General features: G+C 40.8%; 1 protein-coding gene across 3 annotated transcripts in view; it reads right to left on the bottom strand.

Annotated features, from left to right (window-relative positions):
* The window catches only part of fndc3ba (fibronectin type III domain containing 3Ba), an 88626-nt gene that overhangs the window by 47456 nt on the left and 23811 nt on the right, over positions 1-17359 (bottom strand). For all 3 annotated transcript variants that reach the window (XM_080870703.1, XM_080870705.1, XM_080870704.1), the window contains exon 3: positions 15710-15785. In XM_080870703.1, coding sequence (XP_080726829.1) covers positions 15710-15785 — 76 coding nt within the window. The remainder of the gene's footprint in view (positions 1-15709; positions 15786-17359) is intronic.

The raw sequence follows: 17359 nt of genomic DNA, 5'->3' as shown, positions 1-17359 counted from the left end.
CACGACGAATCCTACTTCCGGGTCTAAAGTAGTCTGCGTTTAATATGGCTTTTGTGTTGTTAACATGTTTAATGTTGTGTATTTTCTTCTATTTGATCTCAAAAAGCTCCTAAAACAGCCAGTGATCACTGTTAAATTCCGTTTTCATGGATGCCTGGATGTTAAACTCAATTGTTACACCTGGTAGAGCAGAACGCTGATCATTTTATTAAAGATGAAAGACTTTAGACAGTTTTTCAACTCTCAGTAATGCCATAGTGATCGTTTGATATATGGACCTGCAGCGGAGTTTAGACCCACACACGGCTAGTGACGTCAGACTGAACAACCGGATAGCACCACCTGTTGCTTTGGCATGTTCATAGCAGCGTTTTCCTTCATTTTTGCCTTTACGTGTGGACGGGATTATTTTTTAAAACGAAAACGGAAAATCTCCATTTTCAAAAATACCCGTGTACGTGTGGACGTAGCCACAGACTAAGAAGATGATGCAACACTTCAGATGTTTACCATGTTACAGCTGTCTTTAACAGCTGTGGCAGGGCCCCCTAAACACAACAAAAATGCTGCAAGACAAAAATGTGGCCTGACACACGATCAATTACTTATCTCTGTAGTAACGAAATAACTTATACACACTGAATAAACACACATTTGTTGATGGGCCAACACTGCTGACAGTTAGTGTAACCCAACAGTGTGTATTAGCATCTTGCTTATTCCAGCAGAATGAAGCAATAATCAGCTTCTAGAAATAAGCGAACCACTTTCTCTCTTTCCCTTCATCACTAAACATGTGGTTACCACATTGGAAGGAAACACAGACCCTCATGGGAAAGCATATGTGCACGAGTGTGTGTGTGTCTGTGATACTGGTATTAAACCGATGGAGCTTGTTTGCAACATGACCTACATAGAGAACAACTAGCCACAAATGGATTTCCCGATAACAGAGACACACACACACACACACACACACACACACACACACACACACACACACACAAAAAAAGTTATTACTTAACTGGTTATTCCTTATATTCCTAAATGGAAGTCCCACTAACTAACATGTACTTTTGCCCAATAACACCAGATCAAGGAGGGGAAAAAAGAGGGGTTTCCCTACAAAATTAAAAAAAAACCATGATGTAAACATTCACATGTGGAATTTCCGCAGCTGTGCAGTGCTTTTCACACTAACTGAATCCAATCTGAAAAGCAGCATGTGCAACCCGTGGAGAAGATGCAATATCTTTAATGTTCCTAATAGTGTTATGATTGGTTTTATTTACATAAAAAACATGCAAATCAGCAAACTTGTGTCATTGTTGTGAAGATGAGACTAAAATTAAAAAGAAAATATAGAAACACAGCAAGAATCAGAGAGAGAGAAGGGAGGAAGTGACCGAGCCTGAAAAGAGAGGGAAGAGGAGGAGAAGGAGGGAATACACACACACACACACACACAAATCATTTCTAGAAAGATTTCTAGAATGCTTTTCCTTTATCTTAAAAGTACATCACAGTCACAGACACACAACCTTTGTATCACAATCAGAGCCTCATGGAGGCAGCTGTTTTATCTACATGGGTACAAATGTACCAGTTTGTGTGTATGTTTATGTGGGAGCAACTGTGTATGTGTGTCTGGGTCACTTGTGACGTGGCATTGCCTGGAAGTTATGTAAGCATCAGCGGGGTAATGTTATCTGTCCTAGGAGCTGGAAAAGACACTCCCACGACAGCTTCCTCTACTGCCTGGCCAATCCATGCGCACACAAAATACACACATGCATGAACACTAAAGAGCCAATTGTCATGTCAACGCTGAATGCTAATTTATGCATTAAAAAGAAAAAACACACAAAAGCAAGCAGCAGCTGCCCAAAGATGTTTTGTAGTCAGCTGATATGGGTACTAGAAGCTTCCACAGTGGAAAGGACTCTGAGAAAGATGGATCGAAACCTGGACCGTGATGGGAAGTGTAATAAAAAATATAAGACAATAAGAAGAGTAAGAGAGAGATTGCTTAAGGTGGAAACATGGGAGAAAGATTCAGAACTACACAGTGTACTACATATACACTGTGTACAAAGATACACACTAATACACAAGTTACAGCCCTAAAATAAATCTCCGGTGAGTCAACTCCACCGGACATCTTTGCCATGGGGAGGGTTTCTCAGTGATGGAGGAGGAAGTCAGAACTTCCTGTGCTGCTCTGCCCCAAGTCCTCTGCCCTCATGACACTTACACACTACAGTGTGACAGAAAAACTAGCTTTGCATGTCAAACCCCTCCCCAAAAAGTCCTCTACAAACGAGTATAAAGAAGCACATATTCACACTTCTGATCCTGAGCCCATGTTCTGTGTTTGCAGCACAGACTGTAATTTAAGCAAGCTGCTGATTTGCTGTGGAATGTAAATCAAAAGTTGGGCAGTTTCTACATTTGAACACTGGGTCATATCTTAAGTACATACTGTAGTGTGTATGCAGGTACGTGTAAGCACATTCCTTATTATGACTGAGCTTCTTTGAACTTCTAAACTCAAAGTTGCATAATGGCATCATAAGAAAACAAGCAGAAAGTATTATCGCTTATGCCAGCTGATGAATATCAGTGCCATGATGACTTCATTAGGATCTGACATCAGCACATTATGAGCTAAAGTAGAAGCAATAAGGCTTGTAAAACCAGCACTATATTTTATTAGTCCATTGGCTCAAGCTCATGTTTCTCCTGTCCGTACATAGGAAAAATAAAATAATAAACCAATAAGTTTCCACCCCACACACACAAAAAAAAAAATCCTATCAAAGCTTTCATTTAAATGGTTTTGGAATCTGATGGCTTGAACATTTCCTGCGAAACAAAAGAGCCAGACTTGTGCACTGAGCTCTTCAGCTCCACCTGTGGTTGCCTGCCCATAGGCACTAGCTCTATTTGTGATAATATTGAAGTCCAAGTATAACCTTCTGCTTTTTCAGTTTTGTCTCTCCAGTTAACCCTATGGCTGTGCTCATATCCAGCTTCAATTCTTTGATTTTTTTAAGATTAATGCTGCATCCGACTCAATAGATAAACGCTAATCTGACAGTAATAAGAATAACATACATGTCAAAAATATATTCACATATATCCACAGCTATATCTAAATAGTAATCTATGTATAATTTGTAAAAAAAAACATATATATATATCATGTAGGGGTGCAACGATATTTGTATCATTATTGAACCGTTCGATACAGTGCTTTCGGTTCGGTACGCATCGAACAATACAAAATTTGTAATTTATTTTATCAACTTTCCTTCTGACGATGCTGTCTGTGTTGAGCGCTCAGTGAATCTGTGTTCGACTACTCCGCCTAGGCTGCACTGTCGAGCGCAGATCCACTGAGCTTCAACACAGACAGCATCGTCAGAAGGAAGAGCGCAGGGCAAGCTAGCGAGACAGAAGTTAAGCTCTCCTTGCAACATGGCAAATTGAACCTCTCCCACCCTCATTCAGATCTGGCGTTTGGAATTATTTTGGTTTTCATGTGACGTATGACCCTGAAGGTAAGCGCGTCATGGACTAAAGTAAAACAGTATGTTGGATGTGCCACGCAATGCTCAATTACATGGGTGGGAGCTAGTGTATTAGCGCAGTTAGCTCGTTAACGTGTTGGCCGTCTAGCCCCATGCACGGGGCGATCAGGGGTAGCTCGTAGAGCTGGGCGATATATCGAGTTTTTTAAAAATATCGATATATTTTCATACGAGATATAAGATGTGACAATATCGTTTATATCGATATAGTCTATGTTACGTTATAATTATACTTGTGGAGCCGCAGGTTTGCCTCTCTTTCGTCCACTTTTGTCTCTACGCAACGTTACTCGGCCTCGCCTCTCCTTCACTGAACACAACTCCACCTCCCCCATAGCTTCACCTGCAGGCAATGACAAGATGAAAGCGGAAAATCTCCGTTAGCGAGTTACCGTGCGTGGGGCTGGATGGCGTCAACGTGTTAGCGAGCTAACCGCGCTAACGAGCTAACCGCGCTAACGACATGCAGCCCGGAGGAGCTGCACGGCCTAAAATCCTTTCATTTTCTCAAAACTCGACAGTGCGCCTTATGTATGAATTCTGGTTGTGCTTACTGACCGCAAACTGATTTTATGTGGTACACAGCGCTCGGCAATCTGTCAAAAAATGTTTTAATATGACTTTGCTAAGCTACGGAGCTGCACCGCTTGATGGATTGTCGGAGGATTACGGCTACCGAGGAGGAGCCTCGCGGAGTGATACGTACTGTGTGTGTATAAGGACCACAAATGGCACCTGTTCAGAGACGTGGTGCAGCTGTGAAATCTGTCTCTTTGTTATTATGCTCAGCGTCTATTAGTTTACATTTTGACTGCACAATTGTGAGCTTTTTGTTATGCACAAAAACAACATTGTTTTCTTTTATTTATGGACCATGATTATTTAATAAATGCTGATAATTTATTTTTGAGTAATTTCTTCATGTACATCTACGCTGTATGTAAAGAAAATGCCCGTGTGACATCTGGGACACAGTGTGACTAAGAACTCTCTTTTTGTTCTTAACTTATGGCTTTAAAAAAAAAAATCGAGATATATATCTTATATCGCCATCCAGCTAAAAAATATCGAGATATGAATTTTGGGTCATATCGCCCAGCCCTAGTAGCTCGTTAACGGAGATTTGCCGTGTTGTGGCGTTAAGGTCATTTCAACGAGATTAACCTGAAAGCACTAGTGGGAACACAACGAATATGACTGCACATTTACATCATCCTAGTGCAAAGACAAGTGGAAGCAGACAAAAACGACAAGCATGCATGCTACAAACTTTACCCGAGTCATTTAGACAGCCGTTGGCACATGATTCTCCTTATGGGGACCTGATATGTTTAATATGCTGCTGAGAATATAGCCCAGAAGAAGCGTATAGTATAGCTTTTATTTTGGAAAGAGACATTTCTCTGTAATAAACTCTCTTTTCCAAAGATGAGTGATTCCTCAATCAGATACAGCGCTCGCAATATCGCTAGCCCGACGTCCCGGGGCTAGCGATTTTTCCAGTCGGGCTACCAAAATCTATCTCTGCCCTGCCCGTCGGGGTATTGTAGGAAGGAAAAATATATGTCAATGCTTTTGCATTCTTTCGGAAATGTAGCTGGGTAATTATGTCATTGGCATCGGTGAGCCACTGTCAATATGTGACATATTGAAATCGCGTTTGAATTTGCGCTTGTTTTTTTGCTTTCACTTTGCAATCGCGCGAACTGTGTATAGAGAGCGACAGCACTGATCTGTGAGTGGTGATAATTTGTGCACCAATTCCTCTGACATCGTCTTATTAATCGTTAGCTTACTATGCAAACATGACAAGTGAAATCTCCCGCAGCAAGCTTAAACATGTAAGAGGTTGATCGCGCAGAGAATCGCTGAGCGTTATGTGAGTGCGTGTGTAAAAGCAGCAGGATATATATTTTAGTTCTGCTGAGCCAAATAAGACAGGTCAGGGTGAAGAAGTGACAGCCAAAGAAAAGCTTACCACAAAACGGAAAAGTTATGACAAATCAGACTATAAGGCAAAAAGAAAGTGCAGCTTTATGGTTTCATGGACAAAATAATTTCTGTGGCTGCACCCATAATAACATGCATGTATTTAAAATATTCCATAGTGGTACTTTGCGACTGAAACTATTCTACGTTTTCCTAAGACTTTTGAGAAACTTTGGCTTTTTTTTTCCTTTTCTTTTTTTTAGTTATGTAGCTTTTACTTATGCAGATTAGTTTCAATGAGCTCAAGTGTCGGTGAGTACCTGCCAAGACAGCAGCAGCAATTTAAGTGTTTAACACCCAAGAGCCCCAAAGCAATAGAAAACATATGTGCGTTATTATAAATCAAATAGTCCTTTTTTTTATTATTCCAACTTTCCAAATTTGTTATCAAATCTTATATACTGCTCCTTTGACAAAAAAATATATTTTTTAACGTGAACAATAGCTCTGGGACAATTTTAACTTTTAAAGACCAAATCTTCTTGAGTGTGATAACATGTTGGGGGGGGGGGGGGGGGGGGGGGGGGGAATGGCCCCCAATTTATCCCAAGGGTTACATTTTTCAAAATAATGTTAACATCTACGTCTTATCCTGTCCTGATAACTGTGTAAACAGCCTCTAAGCATACAAGCCTAAATCTGTGTAGTGTTGAGTATGTAGCCTGTGTGCCAGCCCATACCTCCACCCAACCCAGATCTCTTGCCAGTTCTCCCCCACCTAGAGGAGGAGCGCCGTCGGCCGACCTACTTCTGCTGCTGGGTCTGCTCCAAAGGAGAGCAACGTAATGTCTGGAGGGACACTGAGCCCAGCCACGCTTTGTTCTCAAGATCTTAACATGTGCAAACACACACCCTTGCAGCTGTGCACACACTCACAGTCACCCAAATGTGCACAAACACGCAAAAGCCCTCATAAACTATGGCAAACACATCTTAACAACAGCACGCAAGTGGCCAGATACCCACCTGGGCACTGCGCATAAAGACATGATTGCTCATACGCAACTAATTTGTAGAACACACTGACATTTGGATAGTGCACACTGACAAAACCACGGTCACCTTGGCACACGCAACAAACAACAAAATAAGACATACATGCATTAATTCAAAGCCAGACATAATAACAAACAAACACGCACACCAATCTTGCTTTTTCCAGTTTTATCACGAGACTATTCGCATGCCTTTAGATACAATTGTTTTGGGACTGGTAACCATGCAACACACATACACTGCATGGGTCCAGCATACTTCACTTATCACTTGTCCGGTCGTGCACGGAAGTATACATGCTTGTAGACACGCACAAACACTTCTGATGTGCATAAGCAATAATACATGTGCACACACAAATATACACAATCCAGACACTGATGACTCATTATATCCATTCTCTAATCAACTCTACATGTCTGCTCTCTCTAAGGAGAGAGCGAGTGAGAGAGAGAAAAGAGAAATGCAACAGCTGCTTGTGTGTAAACAGCGTCAAATAATCATTTCCTGCTCTGGTTCCCTGCTTCTTTCTTATTCTCACTCACTTGAATACTCATGATGCATCAAAGCCTTAAACCTTGACCCACTAAGAGTCATATTTTTTTCCATTTTTTCTCCTGCTGTACACAACCTGCTACGTTTGTACCCGGCTGTACTCCTCTCCCATCCTCCCCTCACTTTCCTCCTCCTATCTCTCCACATGTTAATGTCGGGCATTCCTACTGTATGAGTCACAGTCTGAACAGCACCAAGTTTGTGTCCACCACAGAGAGCAGAGAAAGTGTGGAAGAGAAGAGAAGAGAAGAGAAGAGAAGAGAAGAGAAGAGAAGAGAAGAGAAGAGAAGAGAAGAGAAGAGAAGAGAAGAGAAGAGAAGAGAAGAGAAGAGAAGAGAAGAGAAGAGGAGAAGAGAAGAGAAGAGAAGTTGTGTGAATGTCAATGGAAAGAAAGAAGCCGAGACTGGAAGGCCTAGATTAGCAGGGACTTTCCCCTGCTCTCCATCGCTGAATTCCACTGTTTCTGTGTTTGTGGTGCAAGGGTGGGTATGTCCCCTGGCTGTTAGTTGATCAAACAACCAAAGAGGTGAAGATATGGTTGGTACTTTGTTTATAACCTGTACATAGGAAAGAAAAATACTGAAAAGCATCTTTTAAAAAAAAGTTATTACTTAACTGGTTATTCCTTATATTCCTAAATGGAAGTCCCACTAACTAACATGTACTTTTGCCCAATAACACCAGATCAAGGAGGGGAAAAAAGAGGGGTTTCCCTACAAAATTAAAAAAAAACCATGATGTAAACATTCACATGTGGAATTTCCGCAGCTGTGCAGTGCTTTTCACACTAACTGAATCCAATCTGAAAAGCAGCATGTGCAACCCGTGGAGAAGATGCAATATCTTTAATGTTCCTAATAGTGTTATGATTGGTTTTATTTACATAAAAAACATGCAAATCAGCAAACTTGTGTCATTGTTGTGAAGATGAGACTAAAATTAAAAAGAAAATATAGAAACACAGCAAGAATCAGAGAGAGAGAAGGGAGGAAGTGACCGAGCCTGAAAAGAGAGGGAAGAGGAGGAGAAGGAGGGAATAAGGTTGGAGAGTGGGAGAAGTGCTCCAGCTGTACCCTGAGCTTCAAGAGAGCCAAGAATTTCATCCCTGGAAAAGATATTTCTTTTTCTCCATTTCTCCGGAAAAAATCTGTGAGTACTCAGCTGCTGTTTGCCCACGCATCAGCTTTCACAGTGTCTTACATATAAAGACAAACCAGTATTCTCAAGAGTTTTCGTCACCCTTCTCTTTCCCCTAATGCAGCCTTCTCCAGAGCTGGCAGACCAGACCAAGTCAGCAGCAGCACAGGGGTGGCTGGGGTCATAGAGGAAGTGGCCTCACCCAGAATGGATGGTAGCAGGCACGACCAAACATGCAGCATGTGATTCTCTCGGTCTCCCTCTGCGCCTCGTTTTCATTCTGCCTGTCTTCCTTTATTTACTTTGCTTCATTCTATTTTATTTCAGCTGTATCTCTCCCTCCCTCCTTTCCTCTGCCTTTTCATGCCCTACTGTATGAGGGCATTGAGTTTATAAGTGAGGACTGGGCAGGGCATACACAATTAAGTCTCTTTTTCTCTCTCCCTCTCTGCCTCTATCTAAACCACGCACAGAAAAGTCAAGCTTTTAGCCACCGTGTATCAAATGAACCAAACCAATTATCTCTGTCCTTTTGATACTTACAAAGTACTTTGCAGTGCAAAATGCTGAAAAAAAGCAGGTATCCCCCCCCCCCCCCACACACACACACACACAAATGTGATCTCTCTAGGCACAAAGAGATCGCATTCCATTACACACCACCTGGAGGGAGAGTCCGTTCCCATGGCGACCAGTTTCCCAAAACCAGGAGGAATTAACACCAAGTTAAGACATACATACACTAAACATACCTCTAGAATTAGTTTTACACCTTGCCTAAGGGCATACAGTCTTGGAGGTAAAAAGGTCTTCCTTTGCCCAGCTGTCAAGGTAAAAATAATAAAATGAAATGCATACAAAGGCATGCACACACCCAAACACACAAGAGCTCTCTATTATTAGATCCCTCTGCACCATGGGGCCTTATGACCAAACCCATTATCCTTATTCTTTTCAGTGAAATATGAAGCATACTACAACAATACAGATTTAGTCGTTATTTAGTAAAAACATCTTTAAACAGAAGAGGAAGAAGAAGAATTAATTAGTGAAGCATATATTTGATTCCATTAAACATTTTTAAACCACTGGATTTTCCAGAAAAAGCATTCTTGCAATGTTGAACAGAAGCCATATCGCTCTACCCTGTGAGAAGCTGTGATCTTATATATAGATATTGTTTTCTTGGGACAGATTAACAATTCAAAAAAGTACATTAGGAAATTTAAAGCTGTGGATGCAAGTGTCTCGAAAGGCTGCACAGGCAGAGAAAATGGGAATTTAGGGCATTAATATACTGTACAGGAAATTGGGTATTGGATTAATTATACTTTGGGCAAAATGCAAATGCAATATTAATTAAAAAATGCATTCATTTGTCAAATCACACACAGACAAAAAGGCAAACAGATTGAGAAACACTTGCATGAACACTTTCCATTTGATCAGATTTACAAAAATAAGGCATAAAAACACAATAAATCCTTTTAGCTGACAGTTCAGCTAGATAACAGACATCAGTCAAACCTATCATTGCACAGCAATTTTCATTCAGTCTACTGTCACAAAATTGAGTATTCCGATTTCAAGGAAGGCTTGTTAAAAGTTCCTCGAACAACCACACCTGCTTACAAGCAGCACCAGGATGGTCCGAAACAGTACCGTAAATTAAGGATTTCAGTGAAAAATGTATTTGTGTGTTCTCCACCAGCTTGTTTAGAACCATCTGGCAAGGTGTAAACACAGACTGAGACTTTCCACCGTATTTCTCTCAACCAGCTATTTCCATTTACATCAAAGGGTTTGCAGTGTAGAAGTGTGCACTCTGTGCAGAAGGCCGGTCAAAGAAAACCTTGATAACCCCATGTAGCGACACAGTGAAGCCAGTAAGAGACTGAGCAAAAAGCTGAAGTTGAAACTGAGGAAAATGGAGAGATAAATGAAGAGAGTAGTCAGACAAAGAACAAACACAGAGGAGGTACACCTAAATTTCCTCCATCAACCCTTTTTTTCCATATCAGTTTAGGTTTGTTAAATTTGAGGACAAAACCATGTTTAAAATAACAATATGATCAATCGACGTTTTTTCCACAAATATAATCATCGAATTTTACAAAACTGGATCCAAGACAACAGACAAAAGCAAGGAACAGGGGAAGAGAGTAACAATCGGGGGGATCCAAAAAGATTAGGTATGAGCAGAGCAAAAAGACAGCAGATCTTGCCATGATTCATACAGTACCCTGCTGTGTCCAGATGCAGAGAAACACTGGCAGGGTCCACCATAACCATTGTTTCTCAGAGAAGAAAAAATGCCTGGGCTAACAAGGCCTCAGCAGAGACCAGAACCACATTTTCCATTATGCCACTGCAATATAACAGCAATGAGAGTGGACTGCATGCAATTCATCCATTCCAAATTCAGAAATCAGCGTAAAAGGAGAAACATCAACCAATTCTTTTGGCTTAATATGAAGTCCCAACAGCCTGCATTTATATTTGATTATATTTCTTATATGAAGAATTGTTTCATTAATCTTTTTGTGGCCCATTAAAATTGGAAGAAAAAGCAATAAAGAAAAGAACAAAATGTGTGATTTGAGCTTTCTCTACTCTCAAGGGACAAGACAAAATAAGAGCATGTGGAATCGCAGGATAATCTTTGGGTTCTATACCTTCAAGATAAAAAAATTCCACAAACCAAAAGTTGGAAGTGAAATATACTTTGCACATAGACCTCTCCGAATTGCATTATGTAACACAGACAGAAAAGAAATGTAATTGAAAACACAGAGAATGTTCTAAACCAGGGATGTCAAACTCACTTTACATCACGGGCCACATGCAGCCCAGTTTGTTCTTAAGTGGGTTGGACCAGTGAAACTCCACTTTCCTTCACTGTAAGAACACTTAACTGAACATTTGATCCCTGAGATGTCTTAATATCAGAAAACGAAGTGCAATTTCAGCAGTACGTCCCAGTTTTTTACATCAGGGGTGTCAAACTCAAATACACAGTGGGCCAAAATTCAAAACTGGAACAAAGTTGCGGGCTAACATTAATATTTATTGAAAAAAAAAACTTCCTTCAGATATAAGAATGAATCTTTTCTTATGGACTCAAATAAGTTTTGCTGGAAAACTGAATATGGAACAAGCAAAGCTTAATACTAAACAATATATATATTAGCTGTATAATACCAGTAGGCCAGATCTAATAGTAATTTGGTATGGCTTCGCGGGCCAAATGTAATTAGGCTGCGGGCCAAATTTGGCCCGCGGGCCAGAGTTTGACACCTATGTTCTACATGATCTGTGTGTAAATTACAGAAAAGATTTTGGCAGCTCATTGTCCAGACTGTCCAGTATTTATAAAACAGAAAGTTTTGGTTAATTCCTTTTATCTAACCAACATTTTTATAGTAGATTCTAAAAACAAGAACATTTCTGTCATTTAATTGTCATCCTATTGCTTAACTATTTTACTACTACTTAACTACTCATGTAGTATGAATGCCAATAGGGAAGTACTACTGCTACTACTGTAAAACACCGCCGAAAGTCCAAAATCTTTGTACACCTTCACATTTTCCAAATCTTTAAACTACACCAGATTCAAGTCTTCATCAGGCTGATTCTGGCCCACAGGCCTTTTATTTCTCTAAACCAACCATTCTTGTTGCTCTAAACCAACCATTCTTGTGTTAAAGAAAGAATTTACCGATTGAAATCCCGTTGCAGTACCAATGTGCCAAAAAAAAGTTTCTGTGGAAACAAGACATCCTGGTTGTGGGGCTATTAGACTTTTTTTCACAGATATTCCACTTTAAAGGCTTTCTTTATGATACATTTGCTTGTTTGTACTGCCACCAACCTGGTGAAATGGATCTTGAGTGTCTCATTCTGCAAAGCATGCTCAATCAGAGGAGCGGTGTTCCATGGTGCTGGCCACTGTTCCCCCGTGTCAGCAGTGCGCGATTGCTCACGTGCTCAGCTTAGAGGGAACATTGGTGATGGCTCTGGCTTTTTAACATGTTCGGTTTGGTTCTTTGGTAGCGGGTCATGCAGCAACACAACAAGCCTTAGCACACATGCTCCACCAAGCACAGTCAATTAAAAAACAAAACAAAATCATAGCGTTAAGCAATACAAGAGGTGAAAGTTCTCCATTCACTGTGAAGGACACACTAACAGTTACTACTCATACTTCTCAGCCTCACATATACATTTATTATATTACAACAGAGAATAATTCCAAATGTCCACAGAAGACCAAGGCAAACAAACCCCATGTATTATACTGAAATGCATTTTAAAAACACTGCAGCCAGTAAACTGAGGACTTACAGGATTACTGCTCATTAACTAGAAAACTAATCAACTAAACCTTGTGGTTATTATCAACTACGCCCTAAATTTCAGAAGAAATTAAGCTGGTGCCACCCAAACTTCATGATGTCATATTCTCCCAGGCAGGGCACAGCTTCCTGCTCTTCACCCTCTGGCCTCATCATCCCTCGTAAAAGTCCAACAAAGACCAAACAACACAGTAAACCAACACAGCCTTGTAAAACACACACAGACACACACGCGCACACAACGCATATTAACACACTCACATTCCAGAGCAGGGTGCTCTAACACACCCTCGAGTCTTGTCCTTTGATGTGAGTGTGGGAAAGCTCAGGGGAATTGTCTTAGTGGGGGAGGGGGACAGACAGGGGGACGGACGGGGGTGGGGGGCAAAAGGGAGGAGGGGGAAGGTGGGAACAGTGAGAGGGTAGGAGTGTGTGTGGGGGGTCAGATGAATCTGGCCCCTGGATCACTGAAGGGTCATGCTGCTTCAACAAGGGATGGAGACATGCAGTCATACACATGCAGAAATGATGCTAATAAGTTGCTGGAAAGGATTTCAGGTCAAGATACAGTCTTTCACTGGATCAATGAAGGAAAGGGACACAAAAAAAGAGACGGTAAAGACAGATCTCTAACATATCTGAAAAGTGGTAAAAAAAATGGCTTTAAATATATATTTTAGAGCATTGTGAATTATTTCAATATGCACAAAAAAAGCTCTGAAAGGATTTCATACGCCCTGAGGTTATGGGATTCGTGGACCTTAGTAAGATTTTATGTACACTTTCAGCTAAAATAAAAGAACATAATTGAGCCTGTAGCAGTTAGCAGGGGTGTGGTTAATGAGCAGTACTTAACATCAATCCGGCAAATACAATAGCCTCTTCTCTGCTCCAGGTTTGCCTTAAGGTCAAGACAGATGAACGAGAGGAATAAAAAGGAAAAGGGAGGGAGGTAGCAGGAAAAGATGATGAGAGGAAGGAAGGGAAGAGAAGTGAGGAGAGGAGAAGGAAGGTCTTGTGGTTCATATGAAAGAATCTTTTCTGGCTGCTGCGTTGACGTCTTCAGGCTGGTCCTGCCTTGGCAGAGCATCCATGTCTGCGTGTGTACGTATATGCATGTTTGCATGCATGCACGTACCACACTGCAGCAGCGAAACAGAGGTTACTTTATATAAAAGCTGGTTCCTGGCTGTGCCCTGAGGTCTCTGTAATCTTGCTCTGTCGCACACACTTGCACACAAGTACACTGCAATGCAAACACACAAGCAGGGCCACAAATACACAAGCATGCACGAACACGAACCTCTGAGGTCTCACTAATCACACTGAGTCTCTCTAAAGTGCAACTCAGTTATCCTTCGGAACACACTGCCACACTCCAGCTTTCATTAAACTCAGTGACCTCTTGCCGACTAAGATAGAGAGAAAGTTTGTGCGTATGTGTGTTTGTGCGTGTGTGGTCCTTCACATTAATAATATCTGCATTCAAAGAGGGCTCAAAGTCTGTAATGTTCCACCTAATTTGCTGTCTGCGACTGTAGTAAAAGGCACCAAAAAGGTGCACAAAGACACACATTGTGCCTTCGATGCCAAATTTTCAAGTACAAACACGCAACCACACAAACAAACAGAAAGATGGCAGATCCCAGCTACATCAGTACTGTGTCTTTTTGCAAATCACTGTCTGGTATCCCTCTCATATATCCACTTTCTACATTAAACCATTCTTTCGTCTGTCGTTTAGCTGTTTTTCTACAAGTCACTAATTCACTTATCTTATCTGGCAACTGTATCTTCCCATCTTTGCATACATCCATTAAATCATGCACCGTTTCTATCTGGCTTTATCTGTGCCCATAGCTCTGCCTGGAGCAGTCTCTCTGATTTGAGGGGAAAATTGAATTACAAGGCGGGTGGAGGAAAAGGTGGTGGGATGCCATTTGTTACAACACAGTGTTGTGGTAATGCGTCTTTTTTGTTTTGTTTTTTTAATAAATGGGCGACAGTGACTGAGTCGAGACTGCTGTCTGTCTTTCTTTCTTACAGAAAAAAAATTCAAAGGCTGAAAAAAAAAAAAAGAAGGAGCGAGTGAAGAAGATGCAGATTGAAAAAGACTGAGAAGAAAACAAAGATGTCCTTTCAAAGTTACATTTCTGACATCATCAAAGTGAGACACAATTTCAGCAGAGTTGTGTTACTGCCACCTCCTTCCGTCTTTGAGCGATCCTAAGTGGCTTGTATTTCCAGTCTTTTCATGCACTGCTATCAGATGCAACCACAGTGAAGCCATGGCTGCCCACTCTGTCTAAATCTGTCATTGTGTAGACTATGCTTTCAATTAGCTGTACTTCATTTGGAGATAACACCCTTAGATCCCATTCCACTTGCTTTCCGTTTCCTCTTCCAAAGTTCTTCCTGCATTATTGACCAGTCTACTAAAAGGTCTCACCGTTTCTGGAGTTTCTGCATTTGTAGTCTTATATATACACTCGGAATTTCAAAAGGGTTGAAATCCAGCTGAAAACACTTCATTTCCAGGCTTTCTGGTTAGAAAAATAAACCATTAAACCATTAGCCATTGTGGTGGTTAATGATACAGTCACACTAATACGGACTGTTTAAAAATAAGTAACTTACTGGTCTGCATGTGCAAACACATGAGAACTGAAATGTCTGTCTCTCTGTGTTGGCTCTACCATGTACTGGCAGACTGTCTGGGATTTAAGTCTGACCAGGTAGAAAGGAAGACTTTTGAAAACTCTCTGAGACTTTATTGGACAGCTACTCCTTTGACATTGCTATGGTTTTCTCTGGTAATGGATAATACTCAAAGTAAAAGTCGATTATTTGCTTTCACATTTACCAATCAAAGGTTTCTAAGCATAGACTGCATTAACATTATTTGTTTTTCCATAAATGTTTTTAACTTTTAGGAGTCAGCCCAAAGATCTCATTTAAATCTTGTTCAGCCAGGATATAATTAAAATGATGGGTAATACTCTGTCTCACAGTGACAAACATCAGAGCGGCCACCAGGCTACATGTTAATATGATAACGTAATAATATCGTAGAGGACTGACCCTGGATGCATTGCAGTGAGCCGTCCTCTGCCCGGATAGTAAACGTCTCCCCCGGGTTCACCTGCACCAGGATTACCTGCACAAACACATAAAAAAAACAACAACAAAAAAAGAATCAATCAAACTTTGTGACAAAAATATCTATAATTTAAGGGGAAAAACATGTATTAAACATTTTTCTTTAGCAATCACAGAACAGGACAGATACTCAGCTAGGCAGAGCTTGCAGCAGTGACATAACACAATAACCATCGGCTCTCATAGTTCGGCAGAGAGTTCACACATATGAATGAGGTGTTAGAAAAGCTAATGGTGACACTATTGCTGCCATCTCACAGACTCTTATTTAAGAAAAGCCTTCATCTTTTAACCACTCTTACAAGAATAAAACAAGTATGCACAAATACATCTAACAGACAGATGGACGCACACACAGACAGGTGAGCGCACACAAATGAATTCAAAACACATGACATCGTTTCGATTTCTCAGCGCTTCTACCTAATGTGCCTGAGGGGAGAACGCATGCACCTTACCGTCATATTTTCCGCATACAGATTGTTCAGAGTGTACACGTGGCTGTACACATGAAACAGGTGCCCCTCCATTGCACACAAACACACACACACACACACACATACACGTATTCAGGCACACACGCATGCACACACAGGCACAGCCCTGTCTATGCTCTACAGGTGTGCCGCTGTAAAATCCTCATATCCTACGTTCCTTCTGTAGTGACTGCATCTTCTCCCATCTCAGCGCTAACCTGCTCCTCTCCCTCAGTCACACACACTCACACACTTCCTGCTCTGTCTGCTGCAGCGGCTGCTGTTGCTATGGGAACCCCCAGCACAGGGTGACCCATGTTTCCCAAGGATTGAGAAAACCCCTGCATTAGACCATGTAGGTGTGTATGTGTGTGTGTCTGTGTACTGTTATACCATCACATGTCAAGATCACTCAATGCGCAAAATAATCATGTAGCACATTTGTTTTGATATTATGACTGATTAATGAGACTATAATGACTCAGTCAGTAGTGATTAAGTCAAAGTGACCCAATTCTTCTACCTTTAGTTAGGATTATAGAAAACAAGCATATTTTTTAAGATTAAAACCAGAAAAGGCTTCTAAGTGTAACCACTTGTGATTTATGATTTAAAAGCTCCTTTTAAAAGGCATCAATTACAAATTACAAAAGTGCAAGAGCAGGGCTCTTTATTAAACACGGGAAGTTAAATTAGCAAACCCATACTGACATTATTCAACATTTTACATAAAAAGTGGCATATTGAAAACATTTCACTCAATGTTTCTATGGGCACTTTTGGACCACAGGATATCATTCACAGTTCTAGGTTTTAGGGTCTATTTTCACTTCCATAGACTTTCTCTGCAAAAGAGTAACTGAAACAGGATTACAACTAGTGCAATTACATCACCTTATAGTTTTGAATGCAAATGGCACTCTTTGGTGTGAAAGTGGTAGTGTGATGTTGTTGAGCTATATCATTAACTGCATGGGTTACCATCTTTGCTCTCATGTTCCTTAAGGTCTGAAGTGATTCTGAGCTGTTGTGAATATGTTCATTAAGATCTTGTACAGTACACTGGTTTCACACCAACATGGTTGTCACTAAAGCT

The sequence above is a fragment of the Rhamphochromis sp. 'chilingali' genome (genome assembly GCF_963969265.1).
Source record: "Rhamphochromis sp. 'chilingali' genome assembly, chromosome: 21".
Taxonomy (NCBI): Eukaryota; Metazoa; Chordata; class Actinopteri; order Cichliformes; family Cichlidae; genus Rhamphochromis; species Rhamphochromis sp. 'chilingali'.
This window is presented reverse-complemented; position numbering and strand designations above follow the sequence as displayed.